Raw genomic sequence first — 23,163 nt, 5'->3', positions numbered from 1 at the left:
GGGTAACTGCACTTGTCTGGTTTTATTTAATTGCTTGATACCTCCAACGTGCAGATGTTTGACCACGAGTTGGAGAAAGAACCCGTTCGAGATGCCAATCCATGCTGCAAATGCGTGCATGCACCGTGCCCCGCATGACAGGAAATGACTTGCCAGGAGTCTGTATTTGTACTCCACAGGACACCGTGGCATAAACAAACAAAGTGGTCTACCATTTCACACTGCCGTGAATTTGATTAAAGCGTCCCGCTGTATGCTTGAAATAAAAATCGATCGCGTGTCTGCGGCTGACAGCAGATTTTCATCTGTTCGCATTGTCTTCTGTTTGGAGAGGGGTGAAAAAAAAAAAAGGGAAATTTATAGATTTTCCAGCACAGATTCTGCATGCTCAATCAGGCTGTCAATAATGGACGACTTTCCAAATGGTTGTGAAAGTGAATCTGTAAATCCGTTGCTCATTGACAAAGATTAAACTGAGCGTCCCTCTAATAAGATAATACATCAGCACAGATTTAGTTTCATTAAGCATTATTTGCATGGTAGCTTTTCTTGAATCCATGGAATTTCAAATGCGGTCTTGTTCATATCATTCCACTTAATATTCATTCATGTCTGCAATTCTGGAATGCATCACTCCAAAAAAGGCTTTACTTTGTAACGTTGCAACAGATTTTCTGGCACTGAGAAAACTGCAAGTAATTTCAACCCAGATCCATGTTTTCCCCCTCAGTCACCAAAAAAGACGACTTAACTTTTGCCATCTTTGTAAAGCAGAACAGGTTACCCTCTTAAACACACATTTTTCAAGTGTGTGCGTAAGAAAAGAACAGAGGAGGAGGATGAATTATTAAATTCTTCAGTCTGATTCATTTGCTGAACAGCAGCTACATTCTCACACCGACCTGTCAGGCTCCTCTTCCTCACTCACACAGGAATAAAGTTGGAAAATTCAGTCTCTGTTGCAAATTCCTCTTCATCCATTTAGGTAATTTGTCTGTAATTGAGAAGTAAACCATGTCAACGCCGATGCAGGATTTGAGGAGAATAATCGATTTTCAATGGAGGCTTCTTATTTAGAAAATTTGCTCGGAGGGCAGATTTGGCGAATTAGTCATGCCAGCAAATAGGCAAAACAAAAATAAATTGAGTATACAACTTCAGGGCAGATACACAGCTAATAAATCTGGATCACACTGAAATTTTTATGCTTATTGTTGGCTTTATATTTCCCATTAGCTGTCTCTAAATGGTATTCTAAAATGACATTATTAGCATCTGAATTAGCATGAAAATGGCATAAATTTAAGGCGTGAATATTCATAAACCTGTTAATATATTGCGGCGTATCTAATTTCCTGTCTCTCTGTAACACAGATTGCTGTTTTGATCACAACCGGACGCTCGGATGACCAGGTCGACCTTGGAGCCAAGGCGGTTGCAGACAGTGGGATTACACTCTTTGCAGTAGGTGAGTGTGAAAGTAGGCATTGAGAATTCCTTCAACATCCCCACTGCAGCAACCAACTTCAGATTTTATCTGTGCTCTGCTCGTCTGTCGGGTGTGTCTTGTTGTTAGACGTTCATGTCCCATGCATTTGAATTTGTGTTTTCGGTGTGGGTATTTGTTTGAATGTGTTGCGTTTCTTATTTAGAGGGTGTACGTGTGTATTTATTCGTACTACATAAACTTAAACTCACATTTGTTAAAGTCCACTTCCTGATACTCAACTTGGCCCTACGCTTTCTTGCTCTCATCCTTAACTTTTTATTTTTTTTCGTCCTGCCCGCTGCCATAACCAAAGAAACTTAATTCTGAGGCGACAGAATTAAGGTGCGGTAATTACTGCTCATTAGCGGATGGTGCGCTAATAGCAGCTATTTTTCATCAGGAGATTCGGTGTGCTTCATCTGCACCTCTGACACAAGAGTTCTCTGCTCCTGTTCATCAACACTGCATCAACAAGTACTTAATTAGAAGACTAGCATAAAAAAAATATTTCATTCACATTAATAATGCATATATTTTAAAGTTTTTCAGGACGTACTTTCACTAACTTAACCCCAAAATGCTTATGCCTTGAAATTGTTGCTGGAGAGTATATGACTAGTTCTGTGCGTGAATGTGTGGATTATTTAATGATCCAATATGGATTACTCAGCATGCATTTCCCCTAGCAGTATGTCGTTTCTCTTTCCAGTGCCAAATTACTGAAATCAAACCTGTTGAGTTGACAAAATTATAAATATCTACTCATAATTCTGTTTCCCACAACCCCTTTCCTCCCATTTTTGTCTTTAATATTAAGGCGTAAGAGGAGCCGATGTGTCCGAGTTGAGAAGGATCGTTTCTGAGCCCTTCGGGGAACATCTTTTGGAGTGCGCAGACTTCTCTCTCCTGGAAACTCTCCTTCCCAAACTGTCCCGGAGGTTATGTTTCAGTGCTTCTGAACCTCCACGACCTGTAAAAACCATCCAGCCAAGTAAGCTTGTTCCACAAATGCCATCAGTGCTTTTACCTTTCATGTATGATTTTTGTGAGCTGCAAAGGAAGTTGTAACTGCTGGACCTTGTTTCAAATGTTTTCATCTTTCAAACAGATTCCATTTGATTAACCAAGGAGAAAATGATTGGAAAGAAGAAGGAAAAATACATATTTTAGAAAAATCTTTAAGAACAACCTAAGTCAACACTCTGAAGTCTTTTGAAGCATGTCTGTAACAGCTGCATGCGTTTAGAGGCTCTAGTTTAACAAGTAGTTCTAGCTCCGTCATATTTGATGGAGGCCATCTGTAAACATTAATTGCAGCATCTTGCCACAGACTGGCACAAATTTGAGTAGACCATTTTAACACATGAATTTGCTTCGATCTAAACCATGACTTTCTTGCTGTGGTCATAAACCTCTACCAGGATGAACCTCTACTCTTTTTTTTTTTATTTATTTTTTCATTTTTTTATATTTTGGAACCTTTAACTTTTTTTTTTTTTAGGCTGGCAAGCTTTAATCTGTTTGTGTGTCGAGCATACTTTTCCTCTTTACGTCATCTGCAGGTGAGCGGCACGTGGTTGGTCCCAGAGACTTGCAGGTGAGTGAGCTGGCCCACGGCTCCTTCAGGCTGACGTGGAGCCAGGCTACGGGGGATGTCACTGGATACCGTCTCCTGGTCACACCTCTCAGCTCCAGGGGACAACTACTGCTCAACCAGCAGAGGCAGGTGAGGGATGGTCAGGATGCTGGTGTGCAGTGCACCCTGTTTCTGCCTTTCATTCTTTCCTTTACTTCCCTTCATTGTCCTATCCCTTCCTTTCATGCCTTTCCTTCATCTGTTTTAACGCTTTCTTCCTTCATTACATCCATCTTCTTTCAATCCTTTTTCACTATTTCTTTCCCTCCTTACTCACTTTTCTGTTATGTTTTCATACTTATTATAATAAGGATGATAATCTATATTTTTATCAAATGTTTATGTTTTAAAATATGAAAGAGGACGAAATTGTAGTGAAGTTCTGGAACTTCAAATAAAAAAAATGTGCTGTAATCTTTATTGATGACGTGAGTAAAGATTACAGTAATAACAAACATGTATGAATATTTAATAAATGTGGATCCCAGAAATAGAGTAGCTAATCTTGTCAAATTAACAATATGTGATCAGGAGAACTAGGAAGTTGCCAGCAAATCCTGAAATCGCCTGAAGTTTAATGAAAAAATACATTCATAATACATTATGTATATAGACATTTCTCTAATTGAACTGCCTCTGGATAATTGCTGCGTCTTTTTCTTTAGAAGTCTTTCCACGTCATCTCATGTTGCTTTGCTCTTTCTGAGACACAATTCTTTGATTCATTTTTCACTGATCGTCCCTGTTGCGTAACAGCTGGATCTGAAGGCAGACGTGAGCACCGCTGTGGTGACAGAGCTCAGTCCGAAGACGGAGTATTCCCTCACCCTCTACGCCGTCTACCCAAACCTCATCGGCAACTCTGAAACACTCACAGTAAAAACAAGTGGGGCTTGTACTTCAGCATATATTTATCCGTTTAAAGCCTTCGTTGTTTTTATTATTACTTTGCTGTTCTGCTGTTCTCTAAGCAATGCACTTCTGTCTTTAGCTTCGTTGCCCAAAGTGTCAAACTTCCGCGTTATCGAGGAGGGCTTATTCTCTCTACGTCTCGGATGGACTCCTCCTCTGGGAATGCTCAATGGATTCAAGATATTTATACCTAGGTGTAAGTTGACTGTCGGTATGACTGGCTTTACAGATTGCATAGCAGCAGTGCTTTTACAACAGTTGCAAACATCCCTAAAAACAAGATAATTTAGACAGTGTTTTTGTGACTCAATTGGCCTTTATTAATTTGTAGCTGGACAGAAAAGAGGACAGAGAGAGACGGGGAAGACATGCAGTAAATGTCCCAGTATTGGGATGGGACATTATTGTCCCATTAACTCTGATTTACTTCTTCATCCCTGCTGTAGAAAAGCATCCCTACAGCATGATTCTGCCTCCACCACATCTCATCATTAGGGTTGGGTGTTGAAGATGATGTGAAGTGTTACTTTTTGGCTCCCATAGTGTAGCATGTAGGCTAAAAAATTACATTTTGGTCTTCTGTTATCAAAGCACCTTCTTCCTTGTGTTTGCTCTGCCTCTTGTGTGACCTGTGGCAAACTGCAAGCCGATTTATATTGAGATTAAATTAATCTCGGGTGAAGTTTATTGGTGAATTATACAACTTCTTAAGGCTTAATTGGAATAGGTATCACTGACATAATTCTGTTTCATTTTTCTAATGCTCTTCAGCCAACAGACCAGGATTAGCATACGAACAGCTGCTTCCTGGAGTCATCTCTTCTCATGTGATTGACGGCCTGGAAGAAGATAAAAAGTATACCGTCAATATCTATGCGGTTTACCCCGAGGGACCCAGTGAACCAGTGTCATTAGTGGGAAAAACATGTAGGTGTCACATTGAAATAAAGTGTTTATCCAACAGGAAGAAATAAAAATCTTCAGTATCATCATGTTTTGGGGAAAGCATATTTATTACTTGATTGCAATTCATAATAATCAGCTTTAAAAAAAATAGAATATCTAGGAGAAAGTCAATTCATACACTTATTAGAAGAAAGTAAGCACCATTATGTAGTACCTCAACATTTCCATAGTAGGGGGGTATTGTACTAAAAACAATCTGCCAGTAGGAACGCAGCCTGCATGAGATCTCAGCGTCTGCATACAAAAGTGGATTAAAAGATTTTGAATACATTTTTTTTTGCATGAATTTCATTTGATTTTTATTAAATGATCTCAAGTTTTTTTTAAGCTTGTAGGATAATTAAGACTTGTGAATAAAATATTGCATTAACCTTTGAAAATGTTTTTTGTATGTCCTTGAAATGTCGTTAACAGTAAAATTAGTAGCAGTCAAACAATTCCTGGTCCAGAATGCCACTACAGATACTGTCCAAGCAAGGTGGGAGTCGGTCAAGGGGGCAACAGGATACCGTCTGACATGGGCATCCCCAGGTACTGTAGCCTCTCTGTATTTTTAGAGAACACTGGTACACTGTGTGCTGTGTCACTCCTAATAATCCATTTTTCATTCTGGAACGCTCTTCTTCTGTCATTGTCCTGCAGATGGCCACATAGAGAACATCAACCTTGGGGAGAACTTCAACTTCTACATGATCCAAGGCCTGAACTCAGGCTCCGAGTACGTCGTCACAATCAACCCCATCTTTGGAGACACTGAGGGACCCGTCACCACCAACAAAGTCAAAACATGTAAACTAGCTATGTTAGATGTTATTGAATTTAGGTTTACGCGACTCTGCAATCACTAGTTTGCATTTTTGTACACTGTATGTAAATATCTCATCTCAGCTGTATGTTGCTGACAAATATATGCTGCATTTAGTCGTTCTTTTTTTTTGTTTCTTTCAGTGGAAAGCAGTGCTGTTCAAACTCTGAAGGCTTCCGCTGTAAGCACGAATTCAGCTGTTGTGTCTTGGAACAGCGTCCCAGGGGCCACAGGATACAGGCTGGCCTGGGGACCCACCCCAGGTACTACCTGTGTTTTGTGTTCCCAAACTTTATCATACAACCCCTGAGTACTCTTTACTAGAATAACCACAAGGTTAAATACTTCCTTACATTGTTTCTATATTGACACGATGGCAACGTTAAAAAAAAGAACGCTTAGATCAGTGCTGCCATCCAGAAGCTTGTTGGGAAATTAAAATATTTTTGGGGGAAAAAAGGAAATTATTCAGAGTGTTGTATAATACCAAGTGGGAGGGAAAGAAGTCACTTGGGGATACTGTACTTGAAGGAAAAACTAAAAAATTTATTTTATGTTTAGAATTTGCTGGTCGAGATCGTCCAAGGCAGTTGGCTTTGAACAGCAGCACCACAGAATACAAGCTGAAGAACGTGGCTCACGACACAGAATACGTCCTGTCTCTATACGTGCTTTTTGGGTCCGCCGTCGGGCCTGGCATCTCTGCAACGTTTAGAACTTGTGAGTACTTCCGCTGCATTTCTCTGGTCCCCGTGTTGCGAAACTGGCACGCTACAAATCACAAGTTGCAGCTATGGATGCTGTCAGAGTTTACTCACAGCATGCAAAATGTGGCGGTGAAAGTGTTTGTAATAAATTAGTTTTGGAACACTGCTTGATTGGCATGGCCACGATTGATTGTAACTTTTGGCATAAGACCTGTTCAGATTCTTGGATGACCAATCCATGCCAACATGGATGAGCTACGACTGCTGCTAAAAGGCTCCTCCATGCAGCACTCTGTGGAACCAGATTTGTTGGCACCACAATAACAAACCCCTGTGATCTCATCTTGGAGGTTTTTCATGCTCAGAGCAGTCAGGATATTCGTGCTCCATCATGTCTTTATTGGGAACGCACTGTGATCTTAAAGCACCACAGAAAACCCCCCTTGTTGATCTCATTCAAATTCTGGCTGATTTTTAATAGTTTGGTCTTTTTCCAGTGTGAAACAAGGAGGCCTTATGAATAAACATGGCAACACTGCCTATAAACTCTACATTATGTTATGCTATTAATTATTATTTCCTTATAAATATATCCATGCATATTTTGGTAATGGCGCCCACACATGGCAACCCTAAAGCAGCTACTTGATGAATAGAATAAACTTGATCTTTCATGAAAAAGAAAGCAGATGAAACAGAAGATAAAGTCAATGTGATCATTTTCATAATCCGTGGATGTTTGGATTATTTTGGTTTGGTATTTTTATTTTATTTTTTTATGGTGCTTCATTCACAATTCACTCGTTTGCGTTCAGATTATTGGCTCTTTCTTGTGTTCTGTCCCTTACATGTTGCATTAGATTCTCAAGTGGGTGATAATCTTTAGTTTGTTTATTGAGATTTTGTTGTTTTCTAGCGGCGCTCCCTGAGTTGAGTCAATATGTACTAGTCACAGGTCTTGTTTTTCCCTCACAGCTGCAGTTCGTTCAGTTAGTTGGACTCACCTGCTTCTCATGGCACTGATTACATTCTTCATACAGTTTCCTTCACTATTGCATTCCCATGGTTCCTGGTTCTCTTGTTTTTTGGCAGCATCCGTCCACACCCCTTCTCTGTGATTGGAGGGTTCCTTATCACTGTTTTGCGTCCAACAACCTATGAAAAAAGTCTAAAAATTACATTTTATTTTCATTAACTGCCATGAATTGCTATACTTGTCGAAACCGCTGGACTAATCTTGGTGAAATAAATATGATAAATTCGTAAGTACCATTAAATTAATTTAAAAAATGTTTTGTGTTCTCAATGTGTTAATGCTACTCTTTTACTTTCTCAGCTCCTTTAGGTTATGTGTCCAACTTTAAGGTGACATCTTACACTAGTACCTCCATAGCTGTGGAGTGGAGTCCTATTGTTGGAGCCACAGAGTACAAACTTTCTTGGTACACAGGTGAGTCATTTAACCTTAAATATGTATTTTGTGGGCTACTCTGCCTAATTTTTTAGGAACTGTTTTTATTTCCCTCTTACAATTTTCTCTGGGTCAATGTTTACAGATGACGGCAAACCACAGTTCCAGTATCTAGACCGAAGTGTCCTCTCCCACCAGATCAAGAATCTTATCCCACAGTCCACTTACACAATAACTATCCGTGCAGTGTACGGCAACTCGGAGGGACCAGATATCTCCTTGTCTCAACTAACATGTATGAAAGAAAAACAGAGTTTTGGCTCATTCTACAATTAATTTTTTTTCTGACCTGTGAAGTTGTGCATTCACATAAGTTCTGTAATTTCCACTCTAAATCCCTATATTTTTATAAATATTTTCCTTGTTGCATTAAATTTTATATCAATGAACAAGAAAGTAGTTTCAAATCATTATTTTAATAAAGGCAAAAAGCTATTTAAACCAATCTGGCCCCATGTGAAAAAGTACTTCCCTCTTGTCACTGCAACAAATCTGGCAGGTTAAGTGCAATTTGATAAAATGAGTTCAAACTTTGATGTAAACGCATCTGTTTTCAGCTGCAGTCTCAGAGTCGGAGCCTATCCAGCCAGTGAGGGAGCTAAAAGTTGTGGACATTGGGGTAAATTCCTTCACATTGTCTTGGAAGAAAACACCAGGAGTTTCAGGATACAAAATCTACTGGATTCCCTTTCTTGGTGAGAACTTGCTTTAAAAAAAAAAATCAATTTGTCTACTAATTAGTAGACTATGCATAATCACCTAACTTACAAAGGTTATTATAGCATAAAATTAATATTCTTTTTGTAATTGAGTCATTTTGTGCATCTGTTTTGGTTGCAAAAAGAAAAAAAAACAGTTAAATGTTCACATTCTAGTCTCCTGCACCTCATCATGTTAGAGTTTCAACCGTGTAAGTGTTCACAGCAGTGAACCTGCATGCTAGCTTCTAATTATTTTTTGCTCTAGGGGGTAACGAGAAATCCCAAGTGGTACCTGCTGCTTCCACAACCTTCACCATGGACAACCTTCAGGAGAGCTCGGCTTATAAGATCCAGGTTTCCCCCATGGTTGGTGGAAGAGAGGGAAGTCCTGTCCTGGTCACTGCACGAACACGTGAGTTCTCAAATCCCATTACGCCGAGCAGAAATCTGTTGCCTAATGTGTCCACACATCTTGACAATGCAATGTGCATATTTTAAATTAGGAGGAAATTGTATCAGAAGGCAAAAACTTTGAAGAGGCATCTCTTTAACAGTCAGACTTTAAGTATTTTTATTATTTAACTTCTGCATCTGTTTTTGTAATTTTGTGATCTAGTGGATCTTCCAAAAGTGGAGGGGTTTGCTGCCCTGAACACAACTGAGAGCAGCGCAGTTCTGAACTGGACTCGTGTAGCAGGAGTCTCTGGGTATCTTCTCTCTTGGAGGCATATTTCAGGTCAGTGTGTCGATTACAAATGTTTGTTTTGGGATTACTTGATACACATTTCAGTAAAACCCAAGAAGGTAAATTACCTCTGCTAAGTAGAGATCTGAGAACTGAACCAATTGTAGTTTTAAAGTCATCATATGCCTCAACAGTTTCTGTAAAAGTTGGTGTGCTGCATTTTAACATAAGGATAACATACTTGTGGTTAAATTTTCTTGATAAATGATTATAATTCCTTGTCAAAAAAATTATCTCAATTAGATATCTATGAAATGATTTGATTGGTAGAACACCGTTTAATGACAGTGTTATTAATTTCTGGATGAATAAATGTCACTGATTTGTTCTTCCTGTTTTTAGTGTTGGAGACAAAAACAGAAACTCTTGGTCCTGCCTTCTCATCCTATAAGATCAGTGACCTGCAGTACGGCAGGACATACATTTTCTCCATCAGACCTTTGTATGGCGAAGTGGAGGGGCCTATAAGCACCATATATCAGAGAATATGTAAGAATTTACACAAATAATTTGAATGAGCAATCTATGAAGCTCCATTTCAGATTTCTGTATAAATTTTATATGCAGTTGAAATATAAACCTTGCTTTTGTTCTGTTTTCGCATGCGTCATTATGCAATTTTAGAAACGCACAAAAACATTATTGTTGAGCTCTATAGATTAAGGAATAAAATTGTAGCTTCATTACATTTATATAAAACGTACAAAACATAATTTTGACTTAACACTGCAGAATTTCATATCTTACTGAAGTGCAGGTACTTCTTTAGTTTGACTTACCTTATAAGTAAAAATGATGGTTTTATGAATTTCAGTAGGGCAGAATGATCCTGTGAAACCAGGCCAATTTGTTCCAGCAACTGTGACGCTGAAATCCCCTCGTGTCACAGCTGGTCCCAACACTGTCGTCATCGTCAACCCAACCATTGCTCAACCAGCCACCAGAGACACTGAGCCCCCCATGGCTGCACCACCAGCTAACTCCATAACTACTAAAAAGCCCAGTGTCACTAAGGCCAAGGAGGCTGCAGTCACTTCCCTGAAAGTATCCACAGCCTCCACAAAGTCAACAGCTCCACCACAGCCAGGTATTTCAGAAATGCCGCTCTCAGTCTGTTTAATATGTGAATATCAAACATCCATGTGTTGGGCATGTCTTCTCTGTTTCATCAGTATGTGGGAAGGCCAAAGCAGACATAGTCTTCTTGGTGGATGAGTCGTCAAGCATCGGCGTTAACAACTTTGCCAAGATGAAAGACTTCATTTTCCGAGTGACCACTTACTTCCCCGTTATCGGCGCACACGGCACACAGGTCTGTCGCTCAGTGAAATTGGTCTTGTTCTCTCTTTTGTTGGCTTGATGAGGTGCTGAAAATTAGCTCCAGATGTGAACTGTCATCACTTTAGCTGCAAGTATTTTTTTAACAAATTCGAAGCTGGTTTTAATTCTGCAGACGCTGTTTTATATTACCGATAACTGTAGTTCACAAAACATACTTCTTGTTCAGAGTAGGATTAAATAACTGTAACATGGTGAGAAGTTTTTTTAATAATTGGACATAATCAGACAGAAACATTGTTAAAGTAAAGGTGCCCAGCTACTTGGCTTTGTACTTAAGACGACAGAGAATATTAGCAGAAGGAAGAAAGCACAACCAAAATGGAGCAACTACTAAACATCTCTCGTGATTATCCATTCAGCACTCTTACATTAGATCAAAAAGCAAATATGCTGATTATGAGCACTTTTCTCCTTTGTCATCTTCTAGGTTGCCGTGGTTCATTACAGCGATGAGCCTCGTATTGAGTTCCATCTAAGTGACTTCAAAGACAGAAACTCTGTGCTCAGGGCTATCAGAGGGCTGCGCTACACAGGTGGCAACACCAAAACAGGTTAGCTGAACCGACTCAAAGGTGAACTGTTCTTTTCTCTGTCTTCCACATCATCAAATGGCAAGTAAATCTTTTAAAAGTGATCTGTCTATTGATGTCACAACCTCAAGAATGTATCATACTGATGTAGAGGCAAATCATATTTACTGCTGTGATGTTGATGCTCTTAAAATTGTTTTTTCTGACACAAGCCAATGAAATTTACTTTAAAAAGCAAAATAAAATGACTTGAACATGAACGCTGTTTGTAGAAACTAAAGAAGATCAACATGCTGGAATTAGGAGTTATCTAAATACTATATTAGTACATTTGTGTCTCCAGGAAAAGGCATCGGCTATGTTCTGCAGGAACTGTTCATGGAGTCTTTGGGGATGAGACAAGATGTGGCCCATGTTCTGGTACTGATCACGGATGGCAGGGCCCAGGATGATGTGATGCCACCTTCCAGGATTGCACGTGCTTTAGGTGAGTTCCAGAAACCTCTGGATCCTTGAAAAACTTAATAATACAGGGTGTTTTAAATGTGTTCTTGCCTATTTCACACATTTTGTCTGTACTGATAACTGAGATATTGACAACCTTTCGTATGCAAAGAACCATTCTAACTAATACTTGTTTGGAGCTGAAAAAACCTGTGGGAACCTTTTCAAAAAATGTGCCTTTCCAAGTTTTATAATGCCTAAATGTTTAAAATTTAGCCTATGGTTAAATTTAATTTGTATTTTTAGCTCTCAGAAAAAACTAAAAATCAACATTTTCCACTGTTACTGACTTTCTGTTGGGGAATTTCTACTAATTACAATGGAACAAAATAGTAGTTGATTTGTATTTTTCTGATAGATTAAAACTAGGTACTACATGATTATGAAATGGAATGATTTCAAACTAGGTGTACATTTGTGTTAAAGCCCCTTATGTCAGTGCAGACCAAATACAGGCCATCTTCTTTCACACATTTGCTGCATACATGACATCTGGTAAAATGTAAGTACAACTGTTTGTTTTTTTTATCTGTGGATTTCTTATTCCAAGATGGCCGTAAAGGCCTGATTTGTGGATTGCACAACTAATAGTTGATAGATAAAAGCTCTGATTTAAGCTGATGAAGGTGAAAGTGTATTATTTGGGAAGTTTGCAGTTGTGTGAAACCCTCTGAATGCTTGAACGGTGCTCCTTAAGCTGCTGAAAAATATTTCGCATCAAATGACTGCACTGAATTAGTTCATCTTTATATTAAATTATATTGGTTGAAGAAAATATCTTGGCATATTAATAACTCATAAGTAGAGAAATTATGTCTCAATTTCAGTTAAACACTTTGGTGAATGCTCAGTTATTGCAGGTACATTGCTGTATACAACTCTGAATACTTCAATCTGTTTTTCTGTAGGGGTTAGCATATTAGCAGTTGGAGTTTCCAATGCAGACATCGAGGAGCTCAATAAAATTGCTGCTCCCAGCAGCTATAAAAATATCTTCTACTCGCCAACCTTTGATGACTTCCCCTCCATAGAGAGAGAATTTATCCAAAGCATCTGCAGTCAGGAGCTTCTCTCTGAATTCAAACTACCGGATGAGGTAAGAAAAGGAAAGACTGCCTCAATAGTTTTCTCCTTACTTCTCATACCACAATGGGTGGAATGAGTTCATATTTCCTGCACACACAAAAGAAAAACAATGCCGATCGAAGCGTTGCAGTTATCTCGTGGTTATGATGCGGTTTTATTGTATGTAGAAGTCTTTCAGAGCCCACAGGAATGTGCAATTTCGATGCGTGTAGAGATGGGAGTTATTCATGTGGAAAAGGAGACACATGAATAATGATGGAGGATCATTATTCCTATAATGAATAATGATGAGGATCATGGAAGATGGAGACATTCAGTCCATCTTCAAACTCACAAACAATAGCTCCGCAGGAGCAAATACGTCACCGTTCTTGACTTCATTTTGACGTCAGAGCAGTGGATAGAGGAGATGAATGCAGAGAGAGATTCGATGTCATTAGGCTCCATTGGAGAGTTAACATTGTGTTCTTTTCTTGTCATTTTGTGCTCAGTTTGCTCAGTTGGACACTCCGACTGAAGACCCAGAGGATTTGAATAAACCTTTAGGTCCCTGCGCCTCACAGTGTGTCAAGGTGTGTACCCCTCAACAAATTCAACAAGTAAACTTTCTCCTTTGTGTTTTGGTTTGCTGCTCATAATCATCTTAATTGTATACTTCAACAGGGCCAAAAAGGGGAAAAGGTGTGTTAATTGTCTCCCAGTAGCATTTTAGATTATTTAAATTGGTGTTTTTAGCATATTTTTTCCCCCTTCATTTTAGGGGAACGGTTTTGGTCTTGGTGGTTTGGTATGTTTACTCTTTACATTTGATCATTTTTCCTTATAGTTTAATTTATTCTGCATTTTTCAGCCTTTTTTTTCCATCATGATGTAACTTTATAAAATATAATTTTGTAGCAATTTAGGCAAAGCCCTGGACAGTTTGATCCTTTCATATCATCCAAAGGAGAAATAGGAGAGAAGGTAAGAGCCAACATGCATTTAATGTTATCATGCATTTTAATATCTCTGCACCACTATGCCAGTAAAACAATGCAAATTCCACACTACCGATCCCAATATACATAAAGTCTTCAAGTCTGGAGCACATCAACAGTGATGCACATATTTAAAAGTTGTGATGAGACAAAATCCCTTTCATTTGACGTTGAGGACTAATTCTTTTCCCACGTGGGACACCAACACTACACCTATACCACGTTCTACTTGGAAGTAGGAATTATAACTGGGAAACTGTAGCATGCTAACTACTTCAGCAGTTGTCACAAATACTTTGGACATTTGTATTTTGGCAACAAATATGCTGAATTATGTTTGTACTGCACATGCGGGTCTTCAAATTCTTGCCAAAAATTTGACAACTCATGAAAAGCAGGTTCATGTCCAAGCAGAGCAAACAGAAAGTCCCCAGATTAATTTTAGCCCAGTCTTGGTAAAACTATGGTCAATTCTAAACACTGCCCTCTGGTGACCAAAATGTGCAACAACAGAAATCAATGTAATGAACATATTTAAATGTACAAAACAACAATTTGTGCAACAACCTTCAAAATGAACCAACTTATCAGCTTTTCTGCCTGTTTGATAACAAACATGTTAAGTATTCACATCATATTAATACAGTTATTACAATGTGTTATTTCTTAACAATGCTGAGGAAGTTGTGCATTTGTGTAAAGATTCAAGCTCTCGATCTATAGGGACCTCCAGGAACGGATGGCATCCCTGGGTTGCCAGGGCGGCCAGGACGAACCGGACCTCCAGGTTCTGCTGGTCAGCGGGTAACTAAATTTAGAAATGAATAAATAAATCCCATTGTCACTGGTCATATTCTGAAAATATAACGTTTTTTTGTCTTTTTCAGGGCCTTCCAGGTGTCCCAGGGGAAATGGTGAGATGAAGAAAAGTTTTGAAAAAACTTTAACTTTGTGAACTTGAATTAGTTTTCTCCAAATGCAACAAAAATCATGTCTTGCACCTGCTGCTTCTCTTTTCTTTAATGTACCAAGAGGGCCTACCAAAATGTTGTTGCTGATATGTTTTGTTGGAAAATATATAAAACATAAAATAATGGTACACAAGGCACACACAAAACCTATGTTGCAAAGAACAATGGGAATGAAAGCGTAATGTTTCTAGAGACATATTTTACAGCTGTGAATGTAACAAAAGGTGCTTCTACAAAAGAGATTGAATGTAAACATATCCACACTTTTCAGATTTTTGTTTGAAACACATATTGCACACTATTGGTCTGCTACAGAAAACCATATGAACATGTCTAGAAGTTTGTGCTTGTAACATAACTGTGAGAAATTTAAAGGGATATGAAACCACAAATTATTAATCTTAGAGAGTCTGGAGCCAATGGATTTAAAGAAATGATTAGGTTTTATAAAATGTGTGTTTTGATCTTTTTAAATGTCTAATGTGTCAAATTAAAACAAGTATTTTTTTAATCTTCTGATGCTGTCTCATCTCTGTCCGTCGGCAGGGTCCTCCAGGTGTCCCCGGTTCAAAGGGACAGAGGGGAGAGCGAGTAAGTCAGATGTTGGGCTAAATTCTCCAGACTGATTTCAATTTATTTTTGCCCATTTCCTGAATTAATATATGAAGCGACTTGTCCAAAAATATGAATGTTGTGCAGACATTCACCTTTTACTTTTGTTGCATCAAAGGGAGAGCCTGGCTACGTTATAGCTGGTACAGATTCAAATTTTGTGCCTGGAAGAAAAGGAGAACCTGGATCTTCAGTAAGTTTTAAAGAAAGTGTTTGGCATTGAGTGATGCTGAGCAGTTCAAACCTAATTTCCTGGAGTTGCTCAGGGCCCGCAGGGACCACCCGGGGTACCGGGAGCGAATGGATCACCTGGCCTCCCCGGCCAGCCCGGCCCGCCAGGATCACCAGGAATATCTGTGAAGGTAGATATTCACTATTTATTTTATCCTTGCCTACTGATGTGTTGCATAACAGAATAATTTTGGAGAAATATAGATTTTCCTTTTCTTTTTTTTTGGTTCATTGGTCCAGCTAGGCTGCTTTTATTTTTGTGCTTTGTAGGGAGATCCTGGAGCTCCGGGAGCCAAAGTAAGGATGACGCCTCTCTTGTGTTTCTTTGTGTTAAATGACTTGCTGGTTCTTTGGCTTTAATTTTACTTTAACACAATTCTTGCACTTAAACCTATTTTTATAACTGCAGAATCACTTTCTTTGTTATATAATATAGCTGGGTTTCTTCATTAATTTTTGAAAGGGTTTACGAGGGAAGCATGGCTTGAAAGGAGACAAAGGAGAGCCAGGAAAAGATGTAAGTTCATAATTGTTACATTTATAAATGGTGGGAAAAGATATTGTCCAGGAAAGAAGGGCTAATATTTAAACTTAATGGGGGGAAAAATGTTGAAATACTCCTTTTTAAAATGTTTTTTGTTCACTGTTGCATTATGCAAACTCCTGCAGGGTATTGCAGGTCTTCCTGGTCCCATTGGCATCGATGGTATACCAGGATTGCCAGGTCACAAAGGAGAAAAGGTAAAACATCCTTTACACTTGTGAGTGAATACATCTTGGACTTATAGATTTAATTTACTATGGATGCATCTTTTGCAGGGTGAAGACGGACTCGGTATACAAGGAATCCAAGGTCCTCAAGGAGAGAAAGGAGAGAAGGTACATAAGTAGAGCATCAATGTTGCTGTGTTGAATTTAGCACGATTTCAAAAGAAATTAGAAAAAACGATGGAAATGCATATTGGGGTCCATAGTGCTATGATTACAAACACAGAATGAAGGCTGTTAATACTTAAAAATAGGTGGTTTGGTCAGATAAGACAAAGAACAAACTTTTCATCAAACACTTCATGTGGCCTGGTAGAAAACAAAAAATGGCCACGTTTTGATAGGATAATGATGCAAAAACTGCTTGTACAAAGATGTGCGCTCCAACCTTGAACATTGATGAAAGGCTAGCTGCTTCTACTGAGCAAAAGGGTTTGTTCACTGTCCTAACAGGAAAGGTGTCTAATGGTGCCAAATGTACTTTGGACATTAACATTTTTCTGAATGTTTTTGTTTATTTTTCAGGGAAATATTGGCTTAACGGGAGCAGAGGGACCAAAGGTACAAAACACTGATCTTCAGCATGGAAAATGTCATATTTTTGATTAAAAAAATAAATAAATACATGTAAATATTTTGCCCTTCTAGGGTGACCGTGGAGACCAGGGCATCCAGGGACTGGGTGGACCCCGGGTTTGTAGTTCATTTCTATGTTCCGCTGATTTCATGCAACAACCTCTGCTTGTCTTTACCCTGCAGAGAATACGAATTAATTGTGCTGGCTTGAAATGAGTTATAATCAGTGTCTTTTTAACTGAGGCTAAGACTCTGTGATGAAAAGATTCACTTGGTGTGACTCATTTTTACTCTCAGGGGAAAAAGGGATTGAAAGGAGAAAAAGGGGACAAGGTGAGTTTCTCTTTCAGTAATGTATTCTCCCCTCATTAGATTGAAAACTCTTTATGTTGTGCTAAAGTTGAATAATTTTTATTTCAGCGATAAGACTGACAATATTAGGTGTGCATGTAGATGTAAAATCTGTAAACTTTTTTTTGTTATTTTAGGGAGAGCAGGGAGAAAAAGGACCAGATGGACCACAAGGACCTCAAGTTAGTGAAGTTTATTATTAGTAAAATATAGATGTCACACAAGAACACCTACTGTCTTCACTGATTGACTTTAGAAAATTATAAACACATATATGTTTATTTTCCTTTTTTATTGGAAAATAAAAACTAAAATTGATTATAATCTTGTGCATTGTCTTAGCAGAGGTACTTAAATTTTGAAATGAAGAAATAAGGAAGTCGCTTTCAAGGTTTTCTAGATCCGATTTTAATTAACGTGGTTTGAAGAATTTTGAGTAAAACTTTTGATTCTCAATGGGCAAATTAAACAGTTAGTCATGTTTTTCAATTTGTTATTCTTGATTTGAAGCTTTATAAGATTTTATGTGAAAAACTGTTGTCTTCGGGACCAACCACAGCTTTTAAGAGACTACACCACTGAATCGTCATAGAGACAGCAAACCAAGTTAAAAAATCCAGCATATTGATAAGTTGATTCAACTGTTCCAGGGACTAATTGGGCCAATTGGATTGAAAGGAGATGAAGGACAAAGAGGAGCCCCTGGAGATCCTGCGATGGGTGTAAGAAAACATAGTTATGCATTTAAATAACACAAATTAAAGCATTTATCACTGAGTTTCCTTCCTTTTTGTCAACCAACCTGGCAGATAATTGGCCCACCTGGAAAAAAAGGTGCCAGGGTGAGTCAGTTTCTCTTTATTGATTCTACTTTTTAGGTGAAAATAGCACAATATATTTGCAAGCAGCATAATTTTAACAAACCCCAATTCACCACTAAGAAAATCATGGTAATGCTGCTCTAAGCAATACCAAGTAGTTTTCAAGTAGTTTTTTTCCACTGCTGAGTTTGTGTGGCTTAAAAATCTGGATTATTTCATTATGGTATGACACATTTGTTCCTTCACCTGTTGAGGAGAAAGCACCATCAGTATTCTCAACAGCTTTCAGCAGCATGTGAGGTTGCATTTGAGGGCGATGCCTCTGCAGAGTGCAATGAATTACACAGCCATCCACCTTGTGTTTTCATTTGGCAAAGCTCTGCCTGCACATACCTTGACAAGTACAGTTCAAATAACTTTTGCACAAAAATCCAAACTCTGTGTGCTTTTCACGGAACATTTGGAAATGCTTGCAGCAAGTCAACGGAGCATGAAGTTGTAGAATCTTGTGTCTACACTTTATTTTACTTTTGCAATCTAAATGGTTTAAAAAAAATCTCTTTCTACATGTCCCTTCCTGTTGCTCCTTCTATTTCCAATCATCCTCCTCCCCTCTGCTAAATGTTATGTTGGGCTTCTTTTAGGCAAGCAACATATTTTACAGCTGTAGCCTGGGAAGCTTACAACTTCATTTGGTCACTCAAGGTCTGGTCAATGTGCAATTTGGAGGTGTGTGTCTTTCCCCTTTTGAGTCTATTGCACATCAGTCTCTGCAAACCATTGGAGACTAGGCTGAAAACTTTTTAAAAATAACCTTTAAGCAGGTATCAAACTTTTCATTAAACTTGCATTTTTTTATTCATTTTTATTGGCCTAAAATATTGTAATCTTAAATGTCAAGTTTTCATTCACTGTGAACACAAATGGCATCAACTGCAACAACAGAATGGATGCTTGAAAACATCAGTGTCTATTTAATTTATGCCTCGCTTTGTGAATGGAGTTACTGAGGTAAATTAGCTTTACCATAATCTAATTGGTTTACCATGTCTGTATAAGGAAAAGATGGGGACACATGTTTATAGTCGACAAGTTCAGGTGGAAATTTGAAGCCATTAAAACTATTCACTGATAGGAAAACCACAACCTCACGTGTTCTTAAGTTGGCCAAATTTATTTGTCTTAACTGGTTGAAGATATGTCTCCCAGCTGTGGGGAAGTGATGTTTTTGATGTTTTGCTCCATGAAAACATTGCTAATTAATTGTTCAGGGTATTCTTGCACACTCACTCAGCCCTCTGGGTCCGCTTATCAAACACAATTAAGATTTCTCTCATTAACTTTTGCGGTTGGCTTCTGAATGCTTCGTTAAAGGGGACCTTTTTAATCTCAGTCCACAGGGTATCATTTGGAGAGGGAGGGGGGGGGGGGAAACAAAACTTTGGCCACATTCATGACTGTCTCTGTGTCCACGTTGTGTATGTGAACATTTTCCTCCTATAGGGAGATCTCGGCCCAATTGGTCAAACAGGTCCTCAGGGAATTAAAGGAGATCAAGGAGAGAAAGGAGAAAAGGTGAAAAGAATTTTTTTTTTCATCTACATATGTTCAGGTAGAAGCAGAGGAAATATAACTGCAATTGTTTTTTTTTGTTTTTTTTTTTCATGCAGGGAAGTCCTGGTTTTGGGATTCCAGGTCTTCCAGGACAGAAGGGGATAAATGGTGAGAGGGTGAGTTACTAACACAGTTTTCATATTGTGAAGCAAAAAATAGAGAAAAAATTTTTTTAATGTTTTGCTATTCTTAGGGAAATGTTGGTCTGTCAGGGAAGCCAGGACCAAAGGTCAGTGAAATAAGTTTTTATTTTTTTTCACATCAGTTAAAGTATTTGGTAAAATTGTCTCTAAACACAAGTTTGTACTCATTGATTTTAAAATATTTTTTACTTGCATGCTTTACTTTGTGCTTGGTAATAATACATTTCATACATCAGATTTCTTGTGTATTAAATTAAATCTCCCTCAGTAAAAACAAAAAACAAAAAAAAACTGAAAAACATTTGTTCTCCACGCATGCCTCATATTTTCACATCTATTTTCAAGCATCATTTACGATACGAAATGGCCACTATTATAACAGAACCCACAATGACTCAATAATTACTGATGGAAACGAAAGTCTGGCTTAATCTCTCAGTATTTTTCAGGTGGAGGATTTTCTCAAAGAGCCTCATTCCCTGTAACAGCAAGCAGCAGGTTTTATCAAGGATGCTCTAACACTAACGGCTTGCAATTTAGCTATTACCACCAGCAGACTGATAGTCACAGCCTGATGCTTGGAGTGAAGGGCTTGGACAAAATTTTACCTTTTTTTTCTTTTCTTTCTTAACTATTACTAGAGCAGGATCAAAGCAAAATTCACTTGGTTACCAGTAACATAAATGAGTATTTGCATTTCTCTGTGTTTAACACTTAGTTTAGTTAAACCAGCTTTTAAATTGGTTTCATTTTTAAACCCTTACAAATACTGTAAGTATTTACTAAGGCTGAAAACAAGATTTATGTTTTTTTCTTTTTCAGGGCAAAGATGGTGCAAAAGGGGAGAAGGGAAGTGTTGGCTTGCCTGGAAATTCTGGAGAACCAGGATTAAGAGGTAAAGATGTAAGTAAGTCCTGTGTGGCTGTTAAACAGCAATTAAAATGAGTTGTTGGTATAATGCTGTTCATTTCATTACATTAGGTTATTTGTAAAAGAGTGGATTAAAAATTCAAACCATACACAGCAGACTGCTAGCAAAACTCAGGTCAAAGTACAAAGTTATTTGCACCCATTAAATTTTTATGTGTGTTAACCAGAAGCTTCAATGGATTTAAGAAGCATTTTTAAACTAAAAGGAGCTGAATACATATTCTCGCCACTCTTTTCAGAACTTTCTCAGTCACGTCTCTTTCTACTTCCACTTAACAGTTATGCTCCACTTTGTTTTGATGTCGGATAAAATCCCAAAATGTGGCTGCTTTTGCTATGCAGTGTATTTATTTCAAGTTATTTAAGCGTTAAAACATGAGCAAATGTCCAACGACGTCAACAAAAAGTTTTCACTGAATTGAAGGTCAGAAAATGTCAAATTTAGCTTTTCCTCAATTTCACTTCCAGCTTGTACAAACAGCCACGTGTCGACACAGTAAATGCATCAATATTCATTGTTACTTGTCCATATAGGGAGCACCTGGAGCGAAGGGAGAACCAGGAATGAAGGTACGATCAGTCTGGCTATGTGGTTTCAATCATTGTTTCATTTGAGCCTTTAGTGTCTTACCCTGCTTCTTAGTATATAGACTCTTCTGTCAATTAGGTCATATCATGAAGTATTGGTGTAAAATATCTATTATTTGTGAACCTTGCAGGGTGACCCAGGGTTCACTGGAGAGCCTGGTGAAAGAGGAATAAGGGTATTTTTATATATTTTTTTGCCTTCTTAAAATTGAGAAGTGACACAGATTTGAATGAAAATCAAGTTTGATAAACACGATGGCAGTTAAAGAACAGATTTTTATCCGATCTGTGATTCAGCTGAATAATGAACATGTTTGGATCAAACATTCAGTTTGCATAGATTTGGTAAAGATATCAAACTGAAAATAAATTTTAAAAAATGTACAAATAAACTTTTTTTTTTTCCATTGTAAACCTTTTTGCATACCTCAGTTTTACCCTTATGTTACAATTTTAATTATACTATATCAATGTTTGCTCTGGTTTAAAACTATATCCTAATCGAAAGCTTAATTCTGTTGATTTGTTGTTAATCAGGGTCCATTGGGGTTACCAGGGCGACCAGGTGACCCTGGAGAAAAAGGTGAACCAGGTCTTCCTGTAAGTTGTATTCCACGATGGTCACACCATCTTACTGCCCTCCCAGATTTTTAGTAACGATGTCAGGCATTTATTCGCCCACCCTTTATTTATTCTATTAAAGGGTACTGATGGAAAGAAAGGCGATAAAGGAGAAATGGTATGTTTGCGTGTGCACTCCCTCCCCCCCCTCTCAGTGATTGTTTCTCCTTCTGGCTGCTTTCTGATCATTCTTCTGCGCCAGTCACCCTTTAAATGCTGCACAACCTTTTATCCTCTTGTGAAGACATGATTCCTGATTTGATATGATGCTAATTAACTTGGCTTTTTGTGTGTGTCACCCTTGGAAGCACAGTCTAATTTTCCCTTGTGCTGCAAACACTTGGTGTTTTGTGTGACGTCTTAGATCCTAACTGTTGCTTTGTTCCTGTTCTTTTAACGCAACTGGGATTGAAACAAAGGGGAAACCTGGACCCCCGGGAACACAAGTAAGCAAATCTGAATCGCTGTTTTATACTTTGTTCCTTAAAACATATCAACGTTTTGACAATATTTGTATTTAATTGTTTTTCTTGGGAATAAATAAGATTTGTTGCCCTGATAATCGCCAGGTTGTTGCAGAAAACGGCATACTGACCAGAGTTATTAAGGTAACTAGAACAGAAAACATGCAGCATCCTCAGTCAGAATTTAACTTTTTGTTCCACAAGATGATAACCCTTAGTTTTTCTCTGCTGTGTTTTTATTGTTTTTAACAGGGTGACCCTGGAGAACCGGGCCAGCCTGGCCTGAGAGGAGAAACGGGTCTACCTGGGCCAAGAGTAAGGATTCAGTCCCTTACGTGTCAAGATAAATATATAAATTAAACTAAGCTGCTTATTTTTACAGATATCATTAAGAGAAGTAAAGTGAAACTCAAAATAGTTTCAATTTATGATGACGGCATATTATAAGGATGTAAAATTGGTGATTATTCTCTAGAGTAATGAAATTCAAATTCAATTTAAAAATTAATATCAAAGGGAAAATAAATGATCAAAATGGCAACTTTTGAACACATGCTGTTTGGTTACCGAAAACATTTTTTTACGTTAATAATAAATATTGTA

The 23,163-nt window shown here is 38.1% G+C and overlaps 1 protein-coding gene across 3 annotated transcripts in view; it reads left to right on the top strand.

The window, feature by feature from the left end:
* col7a1l (collagen type VII alpha 1-like) overlaps nt 1-23,163 on the top strand; it is a 64,459-nt gene that overhangs the window by 5,323 nt on the left and 35,973 nt on the right. For 2 of the 3 annotated variants that reach the window (XM_015017079.1, XM_015017077.1), the window contains exons 4-54: nt 1,375-1,468; nt 2,307-2,480; nt 3,052-3,215; nt 3,882-4,011; nt 4,117-4,233; nt 4,809-4,964; nt 5,418-5,534; nt 5,646-5,792; nt 5,952-6,071; nt 6,370-6,528; nt 7,852-7,965; nt 8,072-8,221; nt 8,544-8,681; nt 8,953-9,099; nt 9,304-9,423; nt 9,775-9,921; nt 10,247-10,519; nt 10,605-10,744; nt 11,201-11,324; nt 11,647-11,790; nt 12,716-12,903; nt 13,385-13,465; nt 13,557-13,574; nt 13,654-13,680; nt 13,791-13,856; nt 14,594-14,674; nt 14,758-14,784; nt 15,388-15,432; nt 15,572-15,646; nt 15,720-15,815; nt 15,955-15,981; nt 16,148-16,201; nt 16,354-16,425; nt 16,504-16,563; nt 16,978-17,013; nt 17,101-17,145; nt 17,326-17,361; nt 17,517-17,561; nt 18,030-18,101; nt 18,189-18,221; nt 19,704-19,775; nt 19,871-19,930; nt 20,008-20,043; nt 20,780-20,860; nt 21,422-21,457; nt 21,607-21,651; nt 22,013-22,075; nt 22,179-22,214; nt 22,516-22,542; nt 22,666-22,704; nt 22,813-22,875. In XM_015017079.1, coding sequence (XP_014872565.1) covers nt 1,375-1,468; nt 2,307-2,480; nt 3,052-3,215; nt 3,882-4,011; nt 4,117-4,233; nt 4,809-4,964; nt 5,418-5,534; nt 5,646-5,792; nt 5,952-6,071; nt 6,370-6,528; nt 7,852-7,965; nt 8,072-8,221; nt 8,544-8,681; nt 8,953-9,099; nt 9,304-9,423; nt 9,775-9,921; nt 10,247-10,519; nt 10,605-10,744; nt 11,201-11,324; nt 11,647-11,790; nt 12,716-12,903; nt 13,385-13,465; nt 13,557-13,574; nt 13,654-13,680; nt 13,791-13,856; nt 14,594-14,674; nt 14,758-14,784; nt 15,388-15,432; nt 15,572-15,646; nt 15,720-15,815; nt 15,955-15,981; nt 16,148-16,201; nt 16,354-16,425; nt 16,504-16,563; nt 16,978-17,013; nt 17,101-17,145; nt 17,326-17,361; nt 17,517-17,561; nt 18,030-18,101; nt 18,189-18,221; nt 19,704-19,775; nt 19,871-19,930; nt 20,008-20,043; nt 20,780-20,860; nt 21,422-21,457; nt 21,607-21,651; nt 22,013-22,075; nt 22,179-22,214; nt 22,516-22,542; nt 22,666-22,704; nt 22,813-22,875 — 4,617 coding nt within the window. The remainder of the gene's footprint in view (nt 1-1,374; nt 1,469-2,306; nt 2,481-3,051; nt 3,216-3,881; nt 4,012-4,116; nt 4,234-4,808; nt 4,965-5,417; nt 5,535-5,645; nt 5,793-5,951; nt 6,072-6,369; nt 6,529-7,851; nt 7,966-8,071; nt 8,222-8,543; nt 8,682-8,952; nt 9,100-9,303; nt 9,424-9,774; nt 9,922-10,246; nt 10,520-10,604; nt 10,745-11,200; nt 11,325-11,646; nt 11,791-12,715; nt 12,904-13,384; nt 13,466-13,556; nt 13,575-13,653; nt 13,681-13,790; nt 13,857-14,593; nt 14,675-14,757; nt 14,785-15,387; nt 15,433-15,571; nt 15,647-15,719; nt 15,816-15,954; nt 15,982-16,147; nt 16,202-16,353; nt 16,426-16,503; nt 16,564-16,977; nt 17,014-17,100; nt 17,146-17,325; nt 17,362-17,516; nt 17,562-18,029; nt 18,102-18,188; nt 18,222-19,703; nt 19,776-19,870; nt 19,931-20,007; nt 20,044-20,779; nt 20,861-21,421; nt 21,458-21,606; nt 21,652-22,012; nt 22,076-22,178; nt 22,215-22,515; nt 22,543-22,665; nt 22,705-22,812; nt 22,876-23,163) is intronic. The other variant, XM_015017078.1, reaches the window with a different exon arrangement.

Source organism: Poecilia latipinna, unplaced genomic scaffold (assembly GCF_001443285.1).
Source record: "Poecilia latipinna isolate Pla-1442-1.1 unplaced genomic scaffold, P_latipinna-1.0 Scaffold2100, whole genome shotgun sequence".
Lineage (NCBI taxonomy): Eukaryota > Metazoa > Chordata > Actinopteri > Cyprinodontiformes > Poeciliidae > Poecilia > Poecilia latipinna.
Note: the sequence above shows the minus strand (reverse complement) of the source record. Positions and strands in the feature narration are given on the sequence as shown.